The 23634-nt window shown below is 37.7% G+C and overlaps 1 protein-coding gene across 1 annotated transcript in view; it reads right to left on the bottom strand.

The window, feature by feature from the left end:
• Positions 1 to 23634, bottom strand: part of TRPM6 (transient receptor potential cation channel, subfamily M, member 6) — a 99487-nt gene that overhangs the window by 5689 nt on the left and 70164 nt on the right. Inside the window, exons 30-38 of the mRNA XM_004677990.2 lie at positions 22574 to 22665; positions 20166 to 20224; positions 18187 to 18212; positions 13751 to 13801; positions 12171 to 12236; positions 9658 to 9944; positions 9299 to 9381; positions 8307 to 8512; positions 2173 to 2224 (exon numbers count right to left, since the gene is read on the bottom strand). Coding sequence (XP_004678047.1) covers positions 2173 to 2224; positions 8307 to 8512; positions 9299 to 9381; positions 9658 to 9944; positions 12171 to 12236; positions 13751 to 13801; positions 18187 to 18212; positions 20166 to 20224; positions 22574 to 22665 — 922 coding nt within the window. The remainder of the gene's footprint in view (positions 1 to 2172; positions 2225 to 8306; positions 8513 to 9298; positions 9382 to 9657; positions 9945 to 12170; positions 12237 to 13750; positions 13802 to 18186; positions 18213 to 20165; positions 20225 to 22573; positions 22666 to 23634) is intronic.

Below are 23634 nucleotides of genomic sequence, written 5' to 3'. Positions count from 1 at the left end.
ATTCAACAGGGACAGGGAGGTTCTGGAGATTGTGCATTTCCGATACTCCCAGTAAGGCACATGTTATTGTGACATGCCCAGGCTTTGTGTAACAAAGGTTTAACACAAAAATGTCAGTTTCACTGATTAGTTAGATATAATTCACCACTGTTGAGAGAAAAGAACATGTCCTGTTACCTTCACCATGAAGACCAGCTGCACTCAAAATTAAGTGACCTCCCAAAACCAGGCAGTCTATACTATCAGTTTCCAGAGTTCCTATTTTTAAATCGTAAAAAATAAAGTTTGCTATGAGACAGAAGTTCCTATCCTTGTTGCCCATTAGAATCACATGAAGAACTTTTCACCAAGAACCTAAGTGCAGAGATTCTGATGTGATGTCAATTGTGAGCATTTAGTTCCCTAAGTGAGCTTAATAGAAATTGAGACATACTGACCTACAGAATGTAATTAAATATTCTGCTGTCAAATGGAATAATATAATTCAGAATTGCAAAAGTTGGAAATATTCAGGTTATATTAGGTGATATATGCCAAAATCAAAATTTAATAAATGACAGGATATAAATAAACTTGGCTTATTATATATGCAAAAAAAATTTACTTCAACATTATAAAGGAAATACTACTACAGATTCTTGGGTACACAGAGAAACTAAAGAAATAATATGCTTAGCTAAAAACATTTTAGTTCTCAAAAACTATAAAGCCTTATCTGTACCAAAGGGTTACAACATGAACTCCATTGTCTAATGTCATAGGAATTAGATGTTAGGAGCCATGTAAGAGCTCCTATAGCTTCTGTAGCTCACCTAGTACAAAAAATGGCTACGACACTTTTAGATGGAACTTTTGGATAGAAACCTACAGCTGAGATCATATTTAAATTAAGTCTTCCAGTAACCAAATAAAATACTAAAGCAGTAAATACTTACAGTTTGAGTTCCATGAAAGGGAATGTAAACATCTCAGATTTTATTTACTAGTATTTACCTTCTTAAGTAACATATTTTTTCTATAACCTAGGAGTCAGTAGTAACACTTAGGAAAAGTAAGACATAAAGATGTTATATGCCAAAAGCTCTCAAAAGTGTGGTTTCTGGGCCAGCAGCATCAGAATCACCTGGAAATTTGCTATAATATTAGAGATTATGAAGAAAGTTCATGTTTGATAACCACTGCCTTCTACCTACTGGTCAGTCTTTAATACCACACAACCTCAGATCCTCTAATGCCAAAAGATTCTCTAAAAGTCTGTTTATAAAATGACAATGTGGGGCCCTCCTTGGTGGCACAACGGGTTGGAACACAGCACTGCAAGCTGGCTGCAGCAGCTTCAGTGTGAGTTCGATCCCCCGCCGGGGGGGGGGGCGGGGTGGTGATCCACATGGCATGGCAGACCTCTCCTGACCTGCCCGCTGCTTCCTTCAGCAGTGTACTTCATCAGTCTGCCTGTTCGGCTCCCCACTCTGTCTCTGGTGAAGTCTCTCACCATACCTATACCTCTGGCTTGTACCCCAGTTCTGTATGAATAAATAAATAAATCTTTTTAAAAAATGACAATGTGGAGTCAGAGGACAGGCAAATGGCTCATCCTTATATATAATTGAAAGCTCACTGCTGAATTAAGACAGACCATCTGATGTTTCATATACCTGCCCCATTGTTTTGGCTGCTCATGGGTTTGCAACTGAATAGGAAGCATACTATATGCTCTTAGCTATCATTCACTGCCCATAAGATGTAATGACCCTACTTGAGAATATTACAGGCAACTAGGCTCCCCCATGACACTGCTTTCATGCCAAGTGTACACACTGAACTCACCCATCTTTCCTTTTGTTTGGGTCACTAAAAAATGCAAAGTCTAATTTACCACACAGTTTGGGCTACAGCATTGCTCTTTATAATCTCCACCCACATGTACTAACTTAACTCCAGATTTAGTCTTGTTTTATTTCCATATTTGCCCCTCCATTTCCAAAATCTGTGTGTTCTTTAAAAGTTACTGTATTTTAAATCTTATTGTCTTTTATTTGGATATAAATGTAACTTGCCTCAAACTTTCTAGAATCTGAACAAAAATGTAAATGCTTAAAAATTGTTTTGGAAGAGCCATGTACAGTGTGTTAAATTCGATTTTCTAAATGATAACATCAGACATTAACTTACTGTTTGTCTTCAGGTTTTATAACAGATGGATCTGTCAAATTTTCTCCAACACCTCCAAAGAAAAAAGAAAATGCATTTAGCAAATGAGGATTTAATTTTCTCAGAAAATCAAGAAAATAAAAATCAAATTTTAAGCCTGCATCTACCCTATAGTAAATTAAACACCATAAGAAATAAATGAGTGCTATAAAAATTGTCCAGATGTGTTTGACAATTTTAGTTAATGCACTGCCTCCCACAACCCCTCTATTATGCTATAATAAACTTCCAGGCTACAAATGAATGTTTAGTTGCATGTTCACAGTTACTGATAGTGTCGTTCATCATTCATTTGCCACTCACATATATTAAACAGTCTAATTTTATTTTTCTAATTCTGAATGATCATAAAAAAGTATTAACATCCTTATATCCTCATTTTACTGATGAGTATATTGATGTTTGAAGACATCAAGTAATTTGTCAGAGGATGCACAGTCCTCTGTACCACACACAAGTAATAATAACAAAATTCAAGTGGAGTCAAAACTCCCTCCTATTAGTCCAGGGTCTCCTTGGATGGAGTCCATGAATACTGAGCAAGACACCACATGCTGTGTGACTCTCAGTAGATTCTGCAGTGGAATATAAATGCCCCCAAATTCTTGATCTGGGTGCTGGTTACACAGAGATAATAAGTTGTGATTTTTTTGTTTGTTTGTTTTGAGATGTGTGTTAGTGCACTTTCTTGAATGTATGCGTTTCTTCAATAAAATGGACTTTTAGAAAAATGACACCAAAGAGAAAGAGAATAAACATAATCAAAATTTTTAGGGCTTTACGCCAAAGTGAATCTCTGTTGTAAAACACTGGTGGCAAAGAGACTGACTTCCCGTAGCAGTAACTTTTCCCATGCCAGCCCATCAGACAAGAGAACATGCTATTAGGGCACAACCCAACAATTTCTGAAATCACTCTCCATTAAACAACTGTTCTCTTGGCTTGGAAGAGACCAGCCTCGTGGGGAACACTACTTAAAAGCCATATGAAATTTATAACATTATTCTATATTTCTTGTTGCTGTAAAAAAAAATCATATTTTCTCACCAATATTAAAACTTAATTTGCTGTTTTCTGTATATTTTAATATATGCTAAACCAATATGCTAAATGTAATCTTTCCCCTAAGAAATTGACATCCTAAGGAAAATAACTGCTTAGAAGAGGAGTTTTCAACCATTTTGTAAAACGTCATGATCCTTTTTGTCAGTCTGGTGAGACATCTCAGAAGATTAAAATGCACAATTTAAACACAGAAGAAACCAATAATACTAAAATAGAGTTATAAAAAATATGTTTAATTATTATATTGCAATACATATTCCTCTTTATTAATATGTTAAATATTGGGATTTTGCAATAGCCTAATAACTACATTAACATCCATCAAGTAATAATTATAAATAATATTTTGAGCTATCTTCCAGCCCTTTAAAGTGCTATGTTATCACCTGTATTGCTACTATGAAAAGTCAGGTATAGCTAATACCCTTATGGCTTGTGGTCTCCATCATAATTGAAGGAAATGATGGATTTCAGTTATGGGTTAGTGAAAGTACAGGTGTAGTTATCTCATGAAAGGTACCCAGACACTCAGCATCCTCTTTAAGAACCCCTCACTTAGAATCTCTATGCACACTGACTTGAAGAGGGAAGAGGAAAGTAGGACCAAAACACGGTCTCAGGGAGAAGTGGGCAAATAGATGAGCACTGCACAAACTTTACCTTTCTAAAGAGAAAGTCAAAGGAAGAAGTTTGTCTGTTTGTGGTTTCTTCACTTACAGAAACAAGAAGGAAAATCCTAGAGAGGTGACAGTTTCTAACTATGAACTAGATAAGCAGACCAGCAGACCAAAGGATAGCCCACATGCTATATCAAATAGGCTAAACAATCCCCCACATGCTTAAGCTCAAACCTAACTTGAGCCTCAAAGTATCCAGCAAAGATGAAAGCTTGAGGCTAATGCCTAGGTAAGCAGGGAGGTCACAGCACCTAAACAGGTGATGTCAATTGAGAAAAGGCAGCTATATGAGGGGGGAATGTTGACCATATCATAATAGCTCCCATTTACTTTAAATCTTGTTGCTTGTTCCATAGGCTGAAGTCAAGGGTCCTTTCAAGTCCCCTCACCTCAGTGTTGTCATCTGAAAAGTATAAATAAGGGCCCCTCCCTGGTGGCACAGCGGGTTAAAGCACAGCACTAAGAAGCTTAAGCCACTTCTGCATGAGTTCGATCCCCGCCTGCCCCGGAGGTGACCACATGGTGTGGCAGACCTCTCCTGGCCCGCCCGCTGCTCCCCTCAGCAGTGTACTTCTTCGATCTGCCTGTTCTGCTTCCCGCTCTGTTTCTGGTGAGTCCTCTCACCCTCCGCATCTCTGGCCTGTACCCCAGTTCTGTATGAATAAATAAATAAATCTTTTTTTAAAAAAGTATAAATAATATGGGAGCTTACTTTAAAGGGTTACTGTGAGTGTAAAATGAACTATTAAATAAAACTGCTTAGCAAAGTGACTGAGCGGCAGAAGTTAAAAAAATGTCAACTGCCATTTTTATTATCTTTAATCAATCAAAATCTTGTGTGATGTAAAATCCTTTTCCCTTTCCACTGGTGAAGTCATATTCTGATTATGTCATTCCCTGTGGTTCCTAATGAGCAGACACCGCTCTCCATTCCCACACCATGAGAATGAGGGTATCCCTAAATCTAATCTGACAGCACAAAACTTAACTACTAAATATATATGCAGGGTCCTCAACTGGAAGACAGGCATTCTAATATGTGAAAAGTAGAGAGCAGCCCAGAGACCCAATCATTCCTTACCTCCACTCTCCCACCACTACCACTCCACCCCTTCCAGATTCACCAGAAAGAATTTTAACCAATTTGAACCTTGAAGCCCATCCTACCCATATGTTCTACCAAATATTTAGAAAACATGGAAGGAAATAAGACATTTTAATATGTTAAAATCCCAGTGATATCTGTTTACCTGCTTTAAAAGAGTAGATGCCCATCTACAGACAGCATGTAGCATGCCTTCATGAGAAACCCAGAGACTTACATCTGATCCCAACCACCGTGGGACACATCAGTAGGCTTCTACATCTATGAAAAGAAATTTGTTGTCGCAGTAGAATTCACGATGACTTATTTTGAAAATTGTTTAGTTGAACAAAAAATTAATATCTCCAAAAGTTCTTTGAAAAATTATGAGGTTTTAAAAATGCTAGAGACCACTGTAATTTGAAATGCATTTGTTTTTAATTCCCATTGCTGGGAATTGAATGCTAAATTTCAAGTGTAATGATGATGATTCAGGCTCTCACACTCTTAAAAGGAAAGAGACTGGAAAACTACAGAATAATTATAAGTGAGAAAAATTAGTCAAGTCTCTCCTTAGAGTTCAGCTTCCTGGCAGATCTGGGTATAATAATTGGTATACCCTTGGAAGAAAGTAAAGAGGAGGAGAAAAGAAGAAGCTACAACAATAAACTTTCTGAGTGTTTTGCTTGCTTTCTTTCCCTAAGAGCAAAGTAACAGGAGTCACAGCAATCTAATCAGGCACTCATTCTACTGACGCCAAAGCTGAGAGGTTTCACTGAAGGACCACATGGATCAAAGGAGACTCCCCACAACTAAAGGTTACCCTCCACTTTAAAGAATCATCAGAAATTAATATTAACAACTAATATTTATTAAGGGCTTGCTCTGTATTGGGAACTTGGCTCATTTTAGCCCTTTAACAACTCTTTGAGTAAAGGGCATAATAGTATTTTCCCCACTTACAAATGAGGGGTGGGAGTAAGTGGTCACCAGCTAATTTCATGTTGGAGCCAGGAATCAGACCCCAGACAGTCACTCCCCTAACTCCTGCTAACTGGCTTCTAAATTGCCACTCCTACCACCCAGATGATGCACATCATTTCCCCAAAGTCTAGAAGTAATAATCATCTAAATACAACTGAACCATTAAGATACGTTAAGAATATATTCTCCTATTTTTCTTGCCAATCTGGTTTAGATTAAATATGTTAATGCACATATGCCCTTAACCAAGTGCCTGGCATAGATTAAGTAATTAATATTAGCTAGTAGTAATAATAACACATAACTGCTTATAATTGCTATTATAGGATTCGTGTTCTTCCATAAATTTGGGTCTGACCAACTGGTCAAATTCTCCAATAAGTATCTCAACTTCTTTAGCTTCTATGATGTCCACTCTTGCCCTCTTTGAAGGCCAATGTTTTGACATAGTTTACAAATGTGACCTATTTCTGCAATTTATATAATTACCCAGTAAAAGAATAAAGTTAACTCCCTTCCCCTCCTCCCCCCACCAAGACTATCAATGCAGCATTTGTTCTGTTTAATGTCACTTTGGATTACTAAGAGACATAAAAATCCCCAAACATAAACATCATTAAACAAAAAGCTATTCAAGTGGAATACAAAACACACTGAAGAGTCATCATTAATTCCTTAAAGTTTTTCTTTGGTTGTTTTTTTTGTGTTGTTTGTTTGTTTCTGATTTTGCTTTTTAAACAACTCCACCCCAAATTCAAAGCTCAGACACTCAAGTACAGATGAAAACAATCAACCTCTCCCCAACATGAGCTACAATAGCAAATGCCTTGGGCAGCAGCAGGCTGGATTTACATGGATCAAGTACTTGCTGGTTTAAAAGCTGAATCATCTCAACTGTTTTAACTTTATATTGCATCCTAAAATATTGTGTTTGTGGGCTCAAAATGTAATTCGACATTGTGAACAACGCAGATTTTAAAAGATACAAGTACTCATGTGTAGTTAAAATGTACATGCATGTCCTTCAGCATGAGGCACAAACTGCAATCAAAATGGCTTTGTACTCTTACTAGACATTGCCCCTGATGCTTCAGGGTCCCTGTGTGGACTGTCCCCAGTCTCCAAGTCTGACTTTCAGCACAGAAGGCCAGTACTGGAGTGTTGGGAAAGTTAGAGCAGACAAGGAAAAGGCTCTATCTTTTTAAATGAACCAGAACATGGCTATGGCCTTCAGGTATGCAGTGTATAAAGAATGAAAGACAGCATAGTGAGAAGGAAAGAACATGGATGGTTAAAATAGCTTAAATCTGCTTCCTGGTTCTCCATTAAGTAGCTGTGCAACCCTGGGCAAATTATTAAAGCTTTCTGGGCCTAAATTCCCCATTATATCTACCTTAAGGTGCTGCTTCTGGGATTAAATGAGATAACTTCTATGAAAGTTCTGGGGCTAAATCCCTTATTTAAAACCAAAGACAGAGTCAGTGAGCCCAGGGACTAAACTTTGACCTTAATACACATTTCGTTCAGTTCCTGCAAGGAAAGCCTGCTAGAGATGTTCTGTGTTGTGCTGCAGGATTATAAATCACATGTGAGGTGTTGATAGTGGGGAGATGCACTGATCAAAGGCTTCCATTAAATAAGAGTGCACCGTGTCTCCTCTCTCAAACTGATTTGTACTTTCATGAACTGTCATATCAAGGTACACAGCAAAGAGCAAACTAAAATATAAATTGCTAAAGAATGAACTCAAAATCATGGAAAAAACACCCAGAATCTGAACTTTCTTATATATATATTTTTGTGGATATAAGTTCAAAGTAAAACTGGAAAATTTATCCCCTATTTACATCAAAGTTATACATGCCTTTACACTTTAAGCAACTAATCGCCTATTCATATTTTCCCCTTCATCTTGGTGGCAAACAGAGAGGTGCTGATGACCATCACTGTAACAGGTCTCTGAAATCAATGTCCTACCTTTCCTGAAAGCTAGAGCATAACTACCTATTGCTCCTTCCAAGTCTTACAAGGCCTCTCAGGAGATCTGTCTGGTTACTCCCATATAAGACAGTTTCACAAATAACAATTGTTTAGAAAAGAGATTGTCATCTTTCAGTTTTCAGATTAAAAACTTTAAAAGCATACACTGTTAAGGGCTATCTCCACTAAAAGATCTTAACTATAGCGTTGGATGGAGAAAGCTGAGGTCAAATTTAAGGGACAATGGCAGGGAGAGAGCCACCCCTGGTCAATCTCCTGAGCTTTGCCTCACAGTTATTAATCACCTTGCAAATCCAAAACCAGCAGCTCTCCCCGCGTATACTCATAGGTCCAGTGAGAGAAAGCCAGCATTAGCTCCTCTAGGGTGTTGCTGGGGGCAATTTCATCACCATTATTATTGTTGTACTTCCGGAACTCTCCTGTCATGTACTTCTCAATGGTCAACCATTGGTTGGCTGAATGGTAGTAGATTAAGAAAACTTCCAGGAACCTATGAGGGAAAAGAATGGTCACTGATCTCTCTCTCAAGGTAGCAAAATTGGAACTTTCATGACTGAACAGTCACAGGTGAGATTACCTAACTCTCGTCTGATATAGCCTCAATGCCCTTGTCCTTTGGCTTCTACCAGATGCAAAAGCTGGGATTTTTTTTCTCATGCTTACTTGCCTCTCTTAACTTTAAAGAAATTTTCTAACTCTCTGAGTACCACTCCCAATTCTTCTCACCTATAAAGTTTCTTGTAAACGAAGCAATAAAACTTTACTGTAAGTCATCAGTGCCAAATTATGATCAGTCTTACTAAGTGATTAAATGAATGAATGAATGAATGAATGCAAACACTCAAGTGAAATACTCAAGTGAAAGTAACAAGACTTTGGTCTTATAAAGCCCTAACTTCTATAAGATGTTGAGGGAAAAAAACTATGCTTAAAATGGAAATGTTTTTCTGCCATTATGTTGCTGGTCATTGGCGACTACACACAGGATTTATCTGCTACTTTGACATAATCAAGATTTAGTCATGGTCTCCGCTTGATCTTCTGTTTTTTAGTTATATAAGTTCAGTGACTTAAACAAAGATTTTCGGAGATATCTTACTCTTTTTACCAACTTCCAGAACTAAGAGGCGTAAGAACACAAAACTGAGGTAAAAAATAATAACGTCATGGATAAATTCCCCATGGGTCAAAGATTTCTTCTGACTACTGGGGCTGAGAACAAACTAATAGAAATTCCTACTTAAAATGAAGGGCCAGGATGCCAATATTTCCTCACCTGGGCATGTATGGAATAGTTTGTGGTTTCACTTGGTTGAAGGTATAAATCAGTTTCTGAGCAGCTCTTTGTTGCTGAATTTCCTACAAAACAGGGAACATTGGGCAAAATATTGGTTTATTATCTGCTAATTAATGATCATAAAATTACTAGAGGCTTCTCAGATGTGATTTTTACCTTATTTAACCTCCACCACTTCTCACTCAAGACCAGATCACTACAAAACAAAAATAGCACCATACCACCACTTCCAAAAAAAGAATAGGTTTCCCTTCAGGTTGAAGATAATGGTCTCCAATCAAGATGTGGCCAGATCTGCTTTCTTAGATTTGTCCAGTTGGGCTCAAGTTCTGACTTACCCTGAGGCAAAGATGAAGCACAGTATTCTCCTGGAAGAGTGTATGCCATGCCTGCACAACCTCCGGAAGAAAGGACTTCACAATGAAAACCTGCCCTGGCTTGAGGAGGTCATCCTCTGACCAAGTGCTGATGACTTTCATGGCTTTGCGGAGGCCACCATCCATCTCCTCTCGCGACAACACCTGAATCATTGCAGATCTCCCATGCTGGGACCAAGAAGACATGCTTTTATCAAGGTTCAAAGGGGAACTTTCTTCTAGCCTGTAGACAGTTACCTCTTCTCCTGCTGCAAAGAGAAATGCAGAGAGGAACTCAGTGAGCTTCTGTGTCTGGGACATGGATAGCACCCTAAATATCAACTTAGTATCCATTCGGCTTCCAAGATAATCAGAAAACAGTGAGAAGAAAAGTTTTCAGTTATTTGTTGTCCAGCAAAGAGGGAAAGGGGGAGAGGATAAAAACATCAGATGCTATACAAGAATTAAGTTGCTCTTATTGTAGATTATAACTGGACAAAACAAAGTCAAAGCAGTAAGGATCTACTTCTTTTGTCAAGGACAAGTACTTCTATGTTTTGCATAATGCTATTTACAACCCCAAGGAAACATTTCCCCCCTAATCATCCCTCCCATTATATTTTAATAAGCAAAGATATACTGTATATCTGTTTTATATTCACTTATTCTATGTGCATATGTGTGTGTGTGTGTATACACACACACATACATGTTTTTGCTCCTATTGAGGTGATATTATACTCAATAAGAATGCATGGTTAAATCCATCGTTTAATAGATAGGATTAGACAGAAGCAGGATCATACCTGTTACTTTTTTTTTTTTTTTAAGATTTATTTATTGGCCCTCCCTGGTGGCGCAGCGGGTTAAAGCACAGTACTGAGAAGCTAAAGCCACTTCTGCATGAGTTTAATTCCCACCTGCCCCGGAGGTGACCACATTGTGTGGCAGACCTCTCCTGGCCCACCTGCTGCTCCCCTCAGCAGTGTACTTCATAGATCTGCCTGTTCTGTACCCCACTCTGTCTCTGGTGAAGCCTCTCACCGCCCCTGAACCTCTGGCCTGTACCCCAGTTCTGTATGCACAAATAAATAAATCTTTTAAAAAAATATATTTATTTGTGCATACAGAACTGGGGTACAGGCCAGAGGTTCAGTGAGAGGATTCACCAGAGACAGAGTGGGGAGCAGAACAGGCAGATCTTCGAAGTACACTGCTGAGGGGAGCAGCGGGCGGGTCAGGAGAGGTTTGCTGTGCCATGTGGATCACCTCCAGGGCAGGGATCAATCTCATGCAGAAATGACTTTAGCTACTTAGTGTTGTGCTTTAACCTTCTGCGCCACCAGGGAGGACCTAGACAAGTTACTTAAAGCCTTACTGACCTCAACAGCAGCTGGGGATAAAAATAACATTGGACTTCATTGAGTTTTTGTAAAGATTAATTCTGTTAACTTAGCTATAGGAAACTAGAACCTCAGATACAAACTTAATCCCACTTAAACTACTTTAGAAACAAATATTCTTAAACTACTAGACAGCTTCCCCATTAAAGAACTGTAGGAGGCAGTTCTAATTCAGTACTGCACCTAATTCAGTATTTAATGCTTCATAACAAATAAATCCTACACACAATTTCTATTGAGATTGTTTTTAACTTTCTCCTTTTACCTCTGCTTCAAATAGCTTCTTATATGAACACTGTTTCATATGTACTGGTCTACCAAGAAAGAAATCTATTCACTCAATCATACATTTAACTTTTTACTGACAAACATGTATCAGTAATGTTAGGTAACATATTTTCAAGAATTTCTTTTCTATGACCAGATAAGTGACACTGGAGATCTCCATAGAGTTTCATATACATAGAGGATTTATAGTGGAGCTATTGAGTTGCAAAATTAGCCATGACGCCCAGTGGAACTAGAAGGCATCTGCAATTCCAGAAGCCACCTAGCCTTCCACATGAGGAATGTGAGGAGAATCACAATCCAGAACATTGTAGACACTCTTGTTATATTGTAAAAGATCAAAGAACCTCTGGTAGTCTTAGCTAATGCAAGCTTCTTTAGCTCACCAGTCCACTAGTGAAAAAGGCATTTGCTCTCTCTACTATGCAAGGAGTTTATACAAAGCAAAACAAACAAATAAAAAAAAAACAATATATAAAGCATTTCTCTTCAGATGCCAGTTAGCTTTCATTGACATTTATCATTTTCTGCTGTGTTCATTACACATGGTTGGTTGATTTTTTTTTTTTCTTCCTAACTGCTGCTCACTATAGAGCCCATTCCCAAAGAAATAAATTTTGACCCTAGATTCTGGATGGGAAGTTTGCAAGAGTTTCCATTTTAGGAAATTATCTCATTAAAATGCAACCAGTGGCCAAGACAAAACTTTCAACTAAAGTGATATAAAATATTTTCTCCTGTGATCTACTCTGATGTTATGCCTCCTTCCTGGCAAAGTCACAACAAGGTAGGAACCGCACTCACCAAACAGTTGGATTGGTGTAAATGGTATGGTCTGAGAAAGCCTCATTAAATTGTTCCTTTCGATGGCTGCAAACAAAACAGATTTACTATTTTTAATTATGCATCAGTGAGTTGAATTTACAGAAAACCTCCCAACAACAATATATTTATATAAATGGCAAAATTTCACTTCAAAGTGAAATTCAAAGAGGTTTTTCCAACCTCTTATTTTTGCCTTTACCAAAAATATTATCTGTAATACAATTTTTTTTAAAATAAATTGTGTGTTAAAAAGGAAGGATATCCCAGTCTTAGGAACAGATTATATGAGATTATATAACACAGTTTGTGGTCTGGCTTTCACCTCCACTCTCCTGAATATCAAATCACATACTAATCCATACATAGGTGGACCTTTCTTTCAAAGAGCATTTTAAGCTGTGATCTGCAGTCTCTGGTATTTCTTTCCCATAGCAAATCTAATATGCATGGTGGACTGTGGGGACATCTACTGTTGACTTTGCACAGTTCATCTTCTTTTCCCAGAGAGAGTTGGAAGACCAATTTTAATTAGAAGCAAGTGATCTGCATTTTCCTGTGAAGAGCCGTATCCTAACAGATGAGAATCAATATGAGTTACAGTATTCTTCAGCAGAGACTTTCTTAAGTTGACAGCTGGAGTCAAAATAATGGATTACTGCTGAGCTGAAAGACCCAGTTTACAAGAGTCTGGAATGTGGAGTCTGGAAGCCCCTGAAATACTATTCACTACAGAGGAAATTTCAGGGTAAGGCAGTCTGTTACTGGACCCTGAACACATGACCTTGATATAATAATAATGGTAATTACTCACCAATAAACATTTACTCATGTGCCAAGCTTCAGACTGTGTAAAAGGCTTGTCCGTGTATTATCTCACACAATGCTGAGAGCAATGACACCCAAAAGACCACCCAAATGGCTTGAGTACAGTGGTTGCTATCTTACTTTGCATTTCAAAGTGCTTTCCTCTCAATTCTCTACTAGCCCTTTGGCAAATTGTTCCTCAGGAAGGGCAAATACAATTATTCCCACATTGAAAGGAAAACAACTGAAGCACTCTGAAGTGATGCTGCTTAAGAGAAAGACCCTTGACATCTTTGTTTAATAACATCCTTGTAGAGTGTCTCTATTGAACTTTCTCAGTGGGTTGGCATTCATTAAGCAACTATATGTTCAGAGGGTCCAATGAGGGTACAAAATCCTCCCTCAAAGGGCTCAAGTCAGGCCTGTCTCATTCCCTTTCCAAAAATCTGAGACCTCTGGCTCTGGGCCTATTTTGAGCTGATAAGGAATTTTTAGATCTCAGTCATATTTTTCTTCACAATTTGGAACTTGCCAAAACAAACATTTTTTAATCCAAATTCTCTTGCATCCTAAAAAACTTATTTTCTCAAACTGATGGCAAAGTAAGACATCTGAATGTTCTTATCAGTGTTAATGACACCTTTTCAAGGTGGGGGTCATGTTGATACTATGGAATTAATCAATGTTTCTCTTCACAGATGCGGAATCACAGATGTTTAGCTCAGTTGACATGTCCGTGTGCACATGCATCCTACCTGAATAATGTTGGTGAGGCTCTTGAGGGCTTTTGAAGGAGGCTGAGATTTCTGAAATTATAGAGAAGATTGGCATTTTAATTACTTGGCTAGAGATAAATACATGCTTATGAATATATTGCCTTCAAAGTTATTATTGAACAGGTTAATCAGAATGGCTTCTCAGTATTAGAAAAAGATTGCCTAATATCCTTTAACCACATTATTGTGCACCGAAACCTGACAGCTTCCAATCATCAATGTAATATCTTCAAACATATTTATATAGGGAATTGAAGAAAGACAGGTAATATTAGCCTCAAAGATGTATTTCCTCTGAACCAATTATAGCTCTGGGCTGCAGAAGGCACTCAGCTGCCCATCACATTTCACAACATCCCAGAAGCACAATCCTCTGACTTCACTACCAAGAAGTGGCACACATATAAACACATTATTAATACCACGTTATTAGTAGACTACTTTGCTGACCTAAAATGACAGCAAAATGATGACAACACATTAAGATCTATGTACCAGAAACAAAGGAGTGGGAGGAGAATAGGCCACCAAGGGGTTTATTTGGTTACAGAAGGACTGTGTATTAGGAAAACATTCTGCAAGTTTAACTGGTTCTCTTCTATCTGCTCAAGCCCTAAGTTACAAGGCTCCAGAGGAATCCTGGGAACAGTTATGCCATTTCATAAAATCAAAATTAAAGTGGAGAAGTTTAGTCTCATGATGGTTACTGCTTGTTACCTAGTAGAGTAGGCAGCTAATGAGCCCATTTTCACAGATCTCTCCAGCTTGATAGTGGATAAGGAATGGAACAAATATCCCCTCCTTTGGGGTGATTAGTTTATAGTAAGATCAGCAGAAAAGATTCTTCCTATATAAATTCATTCAATAATAAAAAAGAAAGTTTTCACTTCCGGTATAGATCAAGGTGTAACAGATGGGAATATGATGCAACAACCATCCTAAAGAAAAGTAAATACGAAATACTGGTAAAGAAAGACATGTAAACTATAAGCACAATTCCTTTTGTGGTACTGTGATCTACTACACTGAAGATATAGAGAAGTTTACAGAATCTTCATAAACAAATAATATGAAATACTAAAAGAACTCAGGTTATTTCAATCTCATAAAGCTGAGTTTCTATCCTGGCATCAGCATTGAAGAAGAAAATAAAATCTTGTTCATATTCATTCAACACATGCTTATTAAGCACCTCTATGTGTTACACACTGGTCAAAGTGGAGAGAAATAGCAGCAATAAAACAGATTCTGGCTACATTATACTAACATGAAATGGTAAAATAATCTCTATCAATACTTAGTGGATGTGATACATACTGATTATATATATACCAAGCTGGGAAAATTATGGTGTATGGGGAACAGGGAGGTTATGACCTTCTATACAAGGTCTCTGATAAATTTGAGCACACATCTGAGGGAAGGGAAGGTGAGTAGTATGGATAAATGACAACACCAGGCAGAAGGAAAAACCAAGTGTAAACACCCTGAGGCAGGTCGCTGTGCAAAGGAGGAGGATGTGGATGGTATGGACCATGCTGAGAAGAAATGAGGTTGAAGAGCTGGAGGAGGGCAAGCAAATCAACAGGATCTTGAAGACTGTGCTTGAACTTCATGGTTACAGCGTGCAATGAACGCCATTTGAACAGAATAGAGGTTATTTGGCTTTCAGTTTAAAAGCATTATTCAGCCACTCTCTGGAAACAGGCTTTTAGAGAGCAATAGTGTGCAGGCCATCCTGTAATCCAGCAAAGAGATGAAGACTGGTATGTGGAGGTAGAAAAACAATCCAATTCTAGAAATATTTCAAAGGATTTATGGGTTTGTTGGGTGTAGGAGCATGAGAAAATGGAGGTTAAGTATGATTGTAAGTCTTTGGCTTTAGCAACTGGAGGAATAGAGTTGTCATTTGCTGAGATGGGTGAGAGGGAGGTGGAACATTGTTTTAAATACCTCTAAACACCCATATGATGTTAACAGATATGATGTTAACACGTGTTCAGCATGAAGAGGTATTGCATAAAAAATCTTATGAGGGTGAGTCTAGATATTTGGATTGAGACTAGACTATTAAAGGCATTGAGAAAGACTTGGATTTTTCAGTCTGTCCCTGTAGGTATTGGGAAATCATCAAAGATTTCTTTATATGTGATGAGGTATTGTTCAGAAAGATAATTCCAATAGGAACATAAGATTAAAAAAGAAAAACCAACCACAATGCTGATACAAAATCAAGGACAAAAGAAAGTAAACATTTAGTTTGGGAAAACTAGTGGAGGTCTTAAGGAAGGAGAAATGGGGAGAGAAAAATACAGCTTTTAGGAGCCTTGTGGAGGTGCTGAAGTCACAAAGCCGTTTCCTCCCATTCTGTTTTCCTCGGGAGGAGAGACCACTTGCACTGAGAATGTGGTAGTTTGACACAGATCACAGAACAAAATTAGACTTTAAAAAAGCACATTTTTTTTAAAGATGAGGTTCAATGTAATGTGGAGTTATGAGGGAAAACTGATAGAGAAGAATGAAAGATTGTCAACAACTCAAATTTTCAGTTTGGATAAAAGAAGAGGAGTCCATCAGGGGAGCAAGAACAGTTAATAAAGAAATACAAGAATTACAGAGAAGAAAAACTACATGAAAACTTAGAAAACAGATCAACATCAGAACAAGATCAATGAGAACTGAGAAGAGCTCATGTGATTTAGCAGTTTTATTGGCATTTCAATAGAACAGTGGGGACAGACACCATGAGCCAAAGAGCAAATATGAATTATTTTTTTCAATTAAATTAGAGGTGAGGTATAAGAACAGTGGTTTATAAACTAGAAAAATATTTTTTTCTTTTGTAGACAAAATGACAAATTTGTAGTTGAAAGAGAACTATAAAGGAACTGAAAGTTGTAAACATGGGATAGAACAAGACCACAGAAAAGGAAGATGCCAGGGAAAGTGACTGTCCCTAAGATAAAAAGATTGAATTAGAGAAAATATTTGCACACCATACCTCTAACAAGGGACTAATATCAAAGATCTACAAGAGTTCGCACAGTTCAACAAAAAGAAAATAACCCAACCAAAAGATGAGCAGAAGAGATTAATAGGCACCTCTCCAAAGAATACATTCAAATGGCCAATAGACACATAAAAAAAGTTCATCATCACTGATAGGCAGGGAGATGCAAATGAAAACCACAATGACATACTACCTCATAGTTGTGAGACTGACAAAAACAACAAAGCCAAAAGGAGCCCTTCCTTATACACTATTAGTGGAAACATAGACTGGCCTATTCCCTGTGGAAACCAGTATGGAGGCTTCTCAAAGGATTAAAGATGGATCTGCCATATGACCCAGCAGTCCCACTCCTCAGTATCTACCTAAATAATAGAACAATACTAATTCTAAGGGAAGCATGACCTTCTACGTTCACAGCAGCACTTTTTGCAATAGCCAAGCTATGGAAACAACCTAGTGTCCAAATACAGATGAGTCAATCAGGAAGAGGTGGAATATATATAATGTGCAATGCTACTTTGCTATCAAAGAGGTGAAATATTGACAACTTTAGTGACATGGATGAAGGTGGAGGGGATTCCTAAGCAAAATATGTCTGAAGGAGAAAGACAAATAGTAACTGGTATTATTTATATGTGGTATACAGAGAAACCAAAGTAAGTATCAGATAAAGTCAAGCTATAAGAACTAACACTAGAAAGCTCACTGTAGAACTGAGTCTACATGAGGGGTAGGGAGAAAGGCAAGACCAAAGTGGGGAAAGGAGGACTATGGACTATGATGGCAAATCATAGGTGTCCTGTGGCAGGAGCAATGTAGCAATCACATCTAAGGCTGTACTTGCAGAACACAAACAACAGTGTAAACCAATGTTACCTCAATGAAAAAAAAAAGAAAGAAAAACAAAGAAAAGGAAGGTGCCCAGTCTGCATCAAGGGGTCAAGATTATGAACAGGTGCTAATAAATTGTGGGTAAGGCTGAGAGGAGTTGAGAGGCATTAGCAGGAAGTTGTCTCATGTAGCTTAGCCTGACTTAGCCAGTTGAGGCAGAGTGTCCTACTGAAACCAAAAAGGAAAAGGCATTCACATACAATCTTATGAATGGCTCTATTGAGAAACACTAGTGACTGAGAATTGTTAAACAGTCTAACATGAGTTCAGTGATGTTGCCTTTACTCACAGAGAAAAATTGAAAATCATAAAAACAGGTGATTCAAAATTTTTTAAACCAGAAATCAGTCCTGATTATCTTCAACTTTCTATTTTTCTACTGTGCTCTTTACTTTGTACAGTAGACAAAAATCATAAATAGAATTTCAAGGACTATAAAACTCTCAGGAGGAACGTGAACCTCACTGTTAATAAGATGAAAAAATTAAAATCTTTGAATATAAAAACTTACTGTTAACTCCACTTGAACTTCTCAACCTGTTTGAAAAATTAAAAATAACGCTTTAAAACATAATGATCAAAGAAAAAGTATGTAAGATCGCAACAGTCTACTTGTATATATGTATGTATGAATTATTTGAAAGAAAACTATCAGTTATATCTGACCCCTATCTTTATCACTACAAAAGTATTTTACAATCCTTCAGTTATTTTCATTAAAAAAAAAAAATAGGCACCCAGTATACATGTAATTCATTTACTATACATGCCCTAAGCTAACTGAAAAGTAGTTGTTGGTTTTTGTTTTTAATTAGCAATGTGATCACACAACATATATAAGATTTAACTGTGTTTGTGTTGTTCTGGATCAATTAAACTAAAGGGTTTCCTGAACTATGCAAAGTAGATGCCTACAAATGAGTCTATGAATGTCTCTGGACAAGTCTACAAATCAGTTTCATTAGCCCACGTGGCCCCTAAATGTTCACAGGCTGAAATTAGTTCTCTTTAAATTGTTACTTGCCCTGCTCAAGTGCACAAGTGGCCACAGGCATCTCTGAATAAATGCATTCAAAGAATATCTACAGTATTTAAGGTCCTTGGGGAACAAAGTACAATTACAATTATTGTTTAATTTCATGCTGCAATAACCCACTACTCTGCATGAGCACAAACTACTGAACCTTTGGGAGAAAAAAAGTCATGTGCACTTTAAGTGTAGAGGCAGGCTTGCATGGCGAGACCTTGATGGGAGAGCCAGGGGAAAAGGCCATCTTGAATAGAGTGACCTGAAAATCGCAAGTTACTTTCTACCTGCATGTTTATCAGCTGGCCCTTTGTAGTGTAGACAGTCTGAATTCTACTCCCATAGCTGGATGGGCAGTGAATTTGGTGATGTAACTTGGTAAGTCCAGAAAACATGACAAGCAAAGTATAATAATCTTTGTTTTCTGGTTTTCAATTTATAGTTCCTGAATAAGTAAAATTCTACGAGGAAACCCAAGTCCACAGTCATGTGAGTTCTTGATCTCCTCTCTCTTTCCTCATCCCCATCATCCATTGTCTCTCTGTCTCAATACTACTCAAAGAATTGCTGCTTTGATAAATACTTATGATGTGAATGAGAAACCAAAAGTAAGGCAGATTACATTAACTGAAAAATTAAGGAAAAACAAGAATTTTTTTTAATTGAAGAATCAGAATTCCCATCGAAATCTTTTTCTTTAGGAAAGACAGGTTTATGTCCATTCTTTAATACACATTGCACAATCTTATCTATCAGAACATATCATACTTATTACTTCATGTGTATTTTTGACACTAAGAGACAAAAGTTTAATGTGCCATAGTAGGAAATGCTTTGTTATATTCTTAAAAGACACTGAGATGAGATTACATGGCTGGGAACAGAAAAACTTGTAGAATAAATTATTTTCACTGTTGCTAACAAAGGGAAAACATTGTCACTGGACACACACCTTTTCTTCTCATTTTCTGACCAAAATGTACCTTTACTCCAGTCAGGTTAAAAAATATAAACGTCACAGTCCTCCCTGGTGGTACAGCAGGTTAAAGCACAGCACTACGAAGCTAAAGCCTCTTCAGCATAAGTTCAATCCCCGCCCTGGAGGTAATCCACATGGCGCAGCAGGCCTCTCCTGACTCTCCTGCTGCTCCCCTCAGCAGTGTACTTCATCAGTCGGCCTATTCTGCTCCCCACTCTATTTCTGGTGAATCCTCTCACTGCCCCTGTACCTCTGGCCTGTACCCCAGCTCTGTATGCATAAATAAATAAATCTTTAAAAATAATAATAATAATAATAAAAGCCAGGGCCTCCCTGGTGGCCTAGAGATTACAGTTACTGGGCACTACCCAGTAAACACACCTCTAGCTTGCATCCCAGTTCTTTTATGCAAAAATAAATAAAATCTTTTAAAAAAAAAGCAGCAGCCAACAATGCTTAAGGACACAAATTTAGAAATACTCACAGGGAGTTTCTACTGAGTTCAGTGCTCTGAGGATTCCACAGAGAGTTTTTGCTCAAATCCTGTAAAGAAAGGAAGGCCTTTACATCTTCACCCAACATTTCTCCCACCCCAAATTTCCAGAATACACTTGCATTGCACACTCCTTAGAAGTTATATTTTTTCCCCCTTCCTTTCTCTAGTTTGATATTTCTCCTGAAGCTAGAAAGATGGCTAACATTAGCACAACATCAGAGTAACTCCATGTTGCTGGGCTCTCACAGAATGAAATTACTTTTATAGAGACACTAAAGAGTAACTATATAAAGGTTTTGCAGCAATAAGTGTCAACATATGAAATCAGTTGATGATAACATATAAAGGCCAAAGTTGACAGATAACAATGACCATTATACCATTATATTCTATCTTTAACATATTATCATTTCACTTGATTATTTAAAATAACATTATCTTGAGTTTATCTCATTTTACTGCCTATTTAGATTCAGCTAAAATTTTTTGAAATCTAGTACATTCCAGGGACTACTCTAGGCATTTTCTAGAAGGTTATTATTTTTACTATCCACTATCAAGTATATGGATGGCAATAGCTTCACTTAAGAGATAAGCCAATGAAGTTCATAGGTTAGGTGATGTATATAGCTTTGAAGCCTCAGAAGCGGCTGTGTCAGAATTTGAACACAGATGCTATCTCAACCTCAAGCAGTTGTATATTTTACTTTCACTACCTTTCGTATATTAAATTCCTATAATATTTGAGGATTTTAATACAGTGTGCATTCACACAGGTGACTGTAGGCAGTTCCCAACTTCATACAAATAATATTCACACCAACACCAAAAGGTTTCTTGGGTTAGACTAACTGGACCACACTGTTCATATAAGTGGCAATTACAAAAGCATGTACTAGTAGAAATTAAGAAAAAGGGATTTTTAAACTCAGAGATTCTCAGCATTGGAGAAAAGTCCTTTTACTCTACAATACCCAGCCCCTGCCCCCCCATCACTTCTGCAAAGAGGTTTTCTCAGTCTGTTTGACTAACCACACTGAGAAACTCACCACTTTCAGAAATAAACCATTTCACCCCTAGAAAGTTCCAATTGCTAGCAATTTCTCCTCAAATTGTACTGAAATCTACTTCCTAGTAGTTCATACATCCTTTTTCTAGTTCTGCCTCTTAAAAATATATTAAAATGCTTTATGTTCCTTTCACAAGGCAATTTGCATATATTTGAAAAACAGCTTTCAAAAATTCCTGAATTCTCTCTCATGCTAATAATACTCAGAAAAAATTATTGGGTAGATAAATAAATTATATAAAGAATAATAATAAAGAATGAATAAAGTGGGCAGGAGAATTGTAGAAAAACTAGGTAAGAGATTCAACTTAGCTCCGATTTAAAATAGAAATTTATGGCCCTCCCAGTGGTGCAATGTTAAAACACAGCACTGTGAGGTCAGACACAGCCAGGGAAGTGACCCAAATGGTGCAGCACACCTCTCCTGTCTCCTCAGCAGTGCATGTCGTCAGTCTGCCTGTTCTGCTCCCCTACTCTATTCCTGGTGAATCCTCTCTCCACTCCTGTACCTCTGGCCTATACCCATTTCTGTACACATGAATAAATAAATCTTTAAAACAAAATAAAATACTGGACCCCCCCTGGTGTCCCAACGGGTTAAGGCACAGCACTGCAAGCTAGCATCAGCTGCTTAAGTTTGAGTTTGATCCCTGCCCCGGAAGTGATCCACATGTCACAGCAGACCTTTCCTGACTTGCCCGCTACTCCCCTCAGCAGTATACTTCATTTATCTGCCTGTTCTGCTCCCCTCTCTGTCTCTGGTGAATCTTCTTGCTGCCCTTGCACCTCTAACCTGTACCCTAGTTCTTCATGCATAAATAAATAAATCTTTAAACAAAAAAAGATTTATTTATTCATACAGAACTGGGGTACAGACCAGAAGTGCAGAAGATTCACCAGAGACAGAGTGGGGAGCAAGAACAGGCAGACTGAAGCAGTACACTGCTGATGGGAACAGTAGGTGGGTCAGGAAAGGTCTGCTGCACCATGTGGATCATCTCCGGGGCGGGGATCAAACTCATGCTCAAGTGGCTTTAGCTTCTTAGTTCTGTACTTTAACCCTCTGTGCCACTAGGGAGGGCCCCCAAAAAATAAATCTTTAAGAAAATAAAATTAATAGAAATTAAATATAATGTCAACACAAATTGGAAGTTAACTAAGGGTCATAAAGGTAAAACAGACACTTCCAAATAGTTAGACAAGTAATGTGTGCATGATTATTTTTAAAACTATCAAATGGAATACTTTTATCTTTTGAGACTGCTTCAGATAATCATTGACTTGTACTATATGTTATTTTTAAAACTATCAAATGAAATATTTTTACCTCTTGAGACTGCTTCAGATAATCATTGACTTGTACTGTATGCCATTCAATTTCTTTAGTTTTCATTTTCTGATACATATAAGGTTCTAGATCTTGTGAAAAGAAATGGAAAAAATTAGAGAATACATGGAAATGTGTTAAATTCAAGTCATAATTCTAAAAAAAATCTGAAGAGAGTGCATTTATCTAAATTTGGATATGGTTTTTCCTCTACTCAGAAATTTTACCAATATTCCTTTGTCCTTTTTCTCTCTCAAATGACTAAAAGCTATGATTCTATTTTTAATTCTTCAATAGCTACTTTTACATTTATACTTTTCTATCAAAGTCAAGAATTAAATTACTGAGATTAGACCAAGATGGTGATAGAAGTTCCTTGCTTTGTTCCCAAAAGGAGGCATAACTTATATAGTCCTTGGGCACTGGAAATCAACACAAATAACACAGAGATGATACAGAATAGAGTCATGTTACATTGAATAGGAGGTAGGGGGAGGTAGGTATTACAGATGGAAGGGCTTCTGATTCAGTTAGGGGCCCTGGAGAAGGGACAGCTAAACACTGCGTAAGTAAAGACCCTCGACCAAAGGGAAACAACTGTGGAGGATCTGAAGTGACCTCCACACACTGGGCCCTGGTTAAGAGAGAGAGAGTGCATGCACTGGACAGCATACTACCCAACCCCCCAAACCCTCAGGACTGGTACTGACTTCATGAAATGCACTAACAGCACTGAGTCACAGCAGAAACAACAGAGAACATGGATATTGGTGGTACAACAAAAACAAGTTAGCACTTCTCCTCAGCAAGATCAAATCAGTGACTTAATCCCCCCGGTTCCACCCAAACTAAAAGTAGTTCAACTCTAGGTTGACCACTTCAAAAAAACACGTTGGTATCAAATAAATCATCTAAACTTACACTTTAAAAAATAGAAAACAGGAGACTTCCGGAAGATGGCAGCAGAGTAAAGACGCCGAGATCACCGCGTCCAAGCCTGCATAGGAATTGAGGACTGAAAACGGACTATAGACTCACTTACTACAAGTTTTAACCCAAAC

The sequence above is a fragment of the Condylura cristata genome, unplaced genomic scaffold (assembly GCF_000260355.1).
Source record: "Condylura cristata isolate star-nosed mole 26May11 unplaced genomic scaffold, ConCri1.0 scaffold00006, whole genome shotgun sequence".
NCBI classification, from domain to species: Eukaryota; Metazoa; Chordata; class Mammalia; order Eulipotyphla; family Talpidae; genus Condylura; species Condylura cristata.
This window is presented reverse-complemented; position numbering and strand designations above follow the sequence as displayed.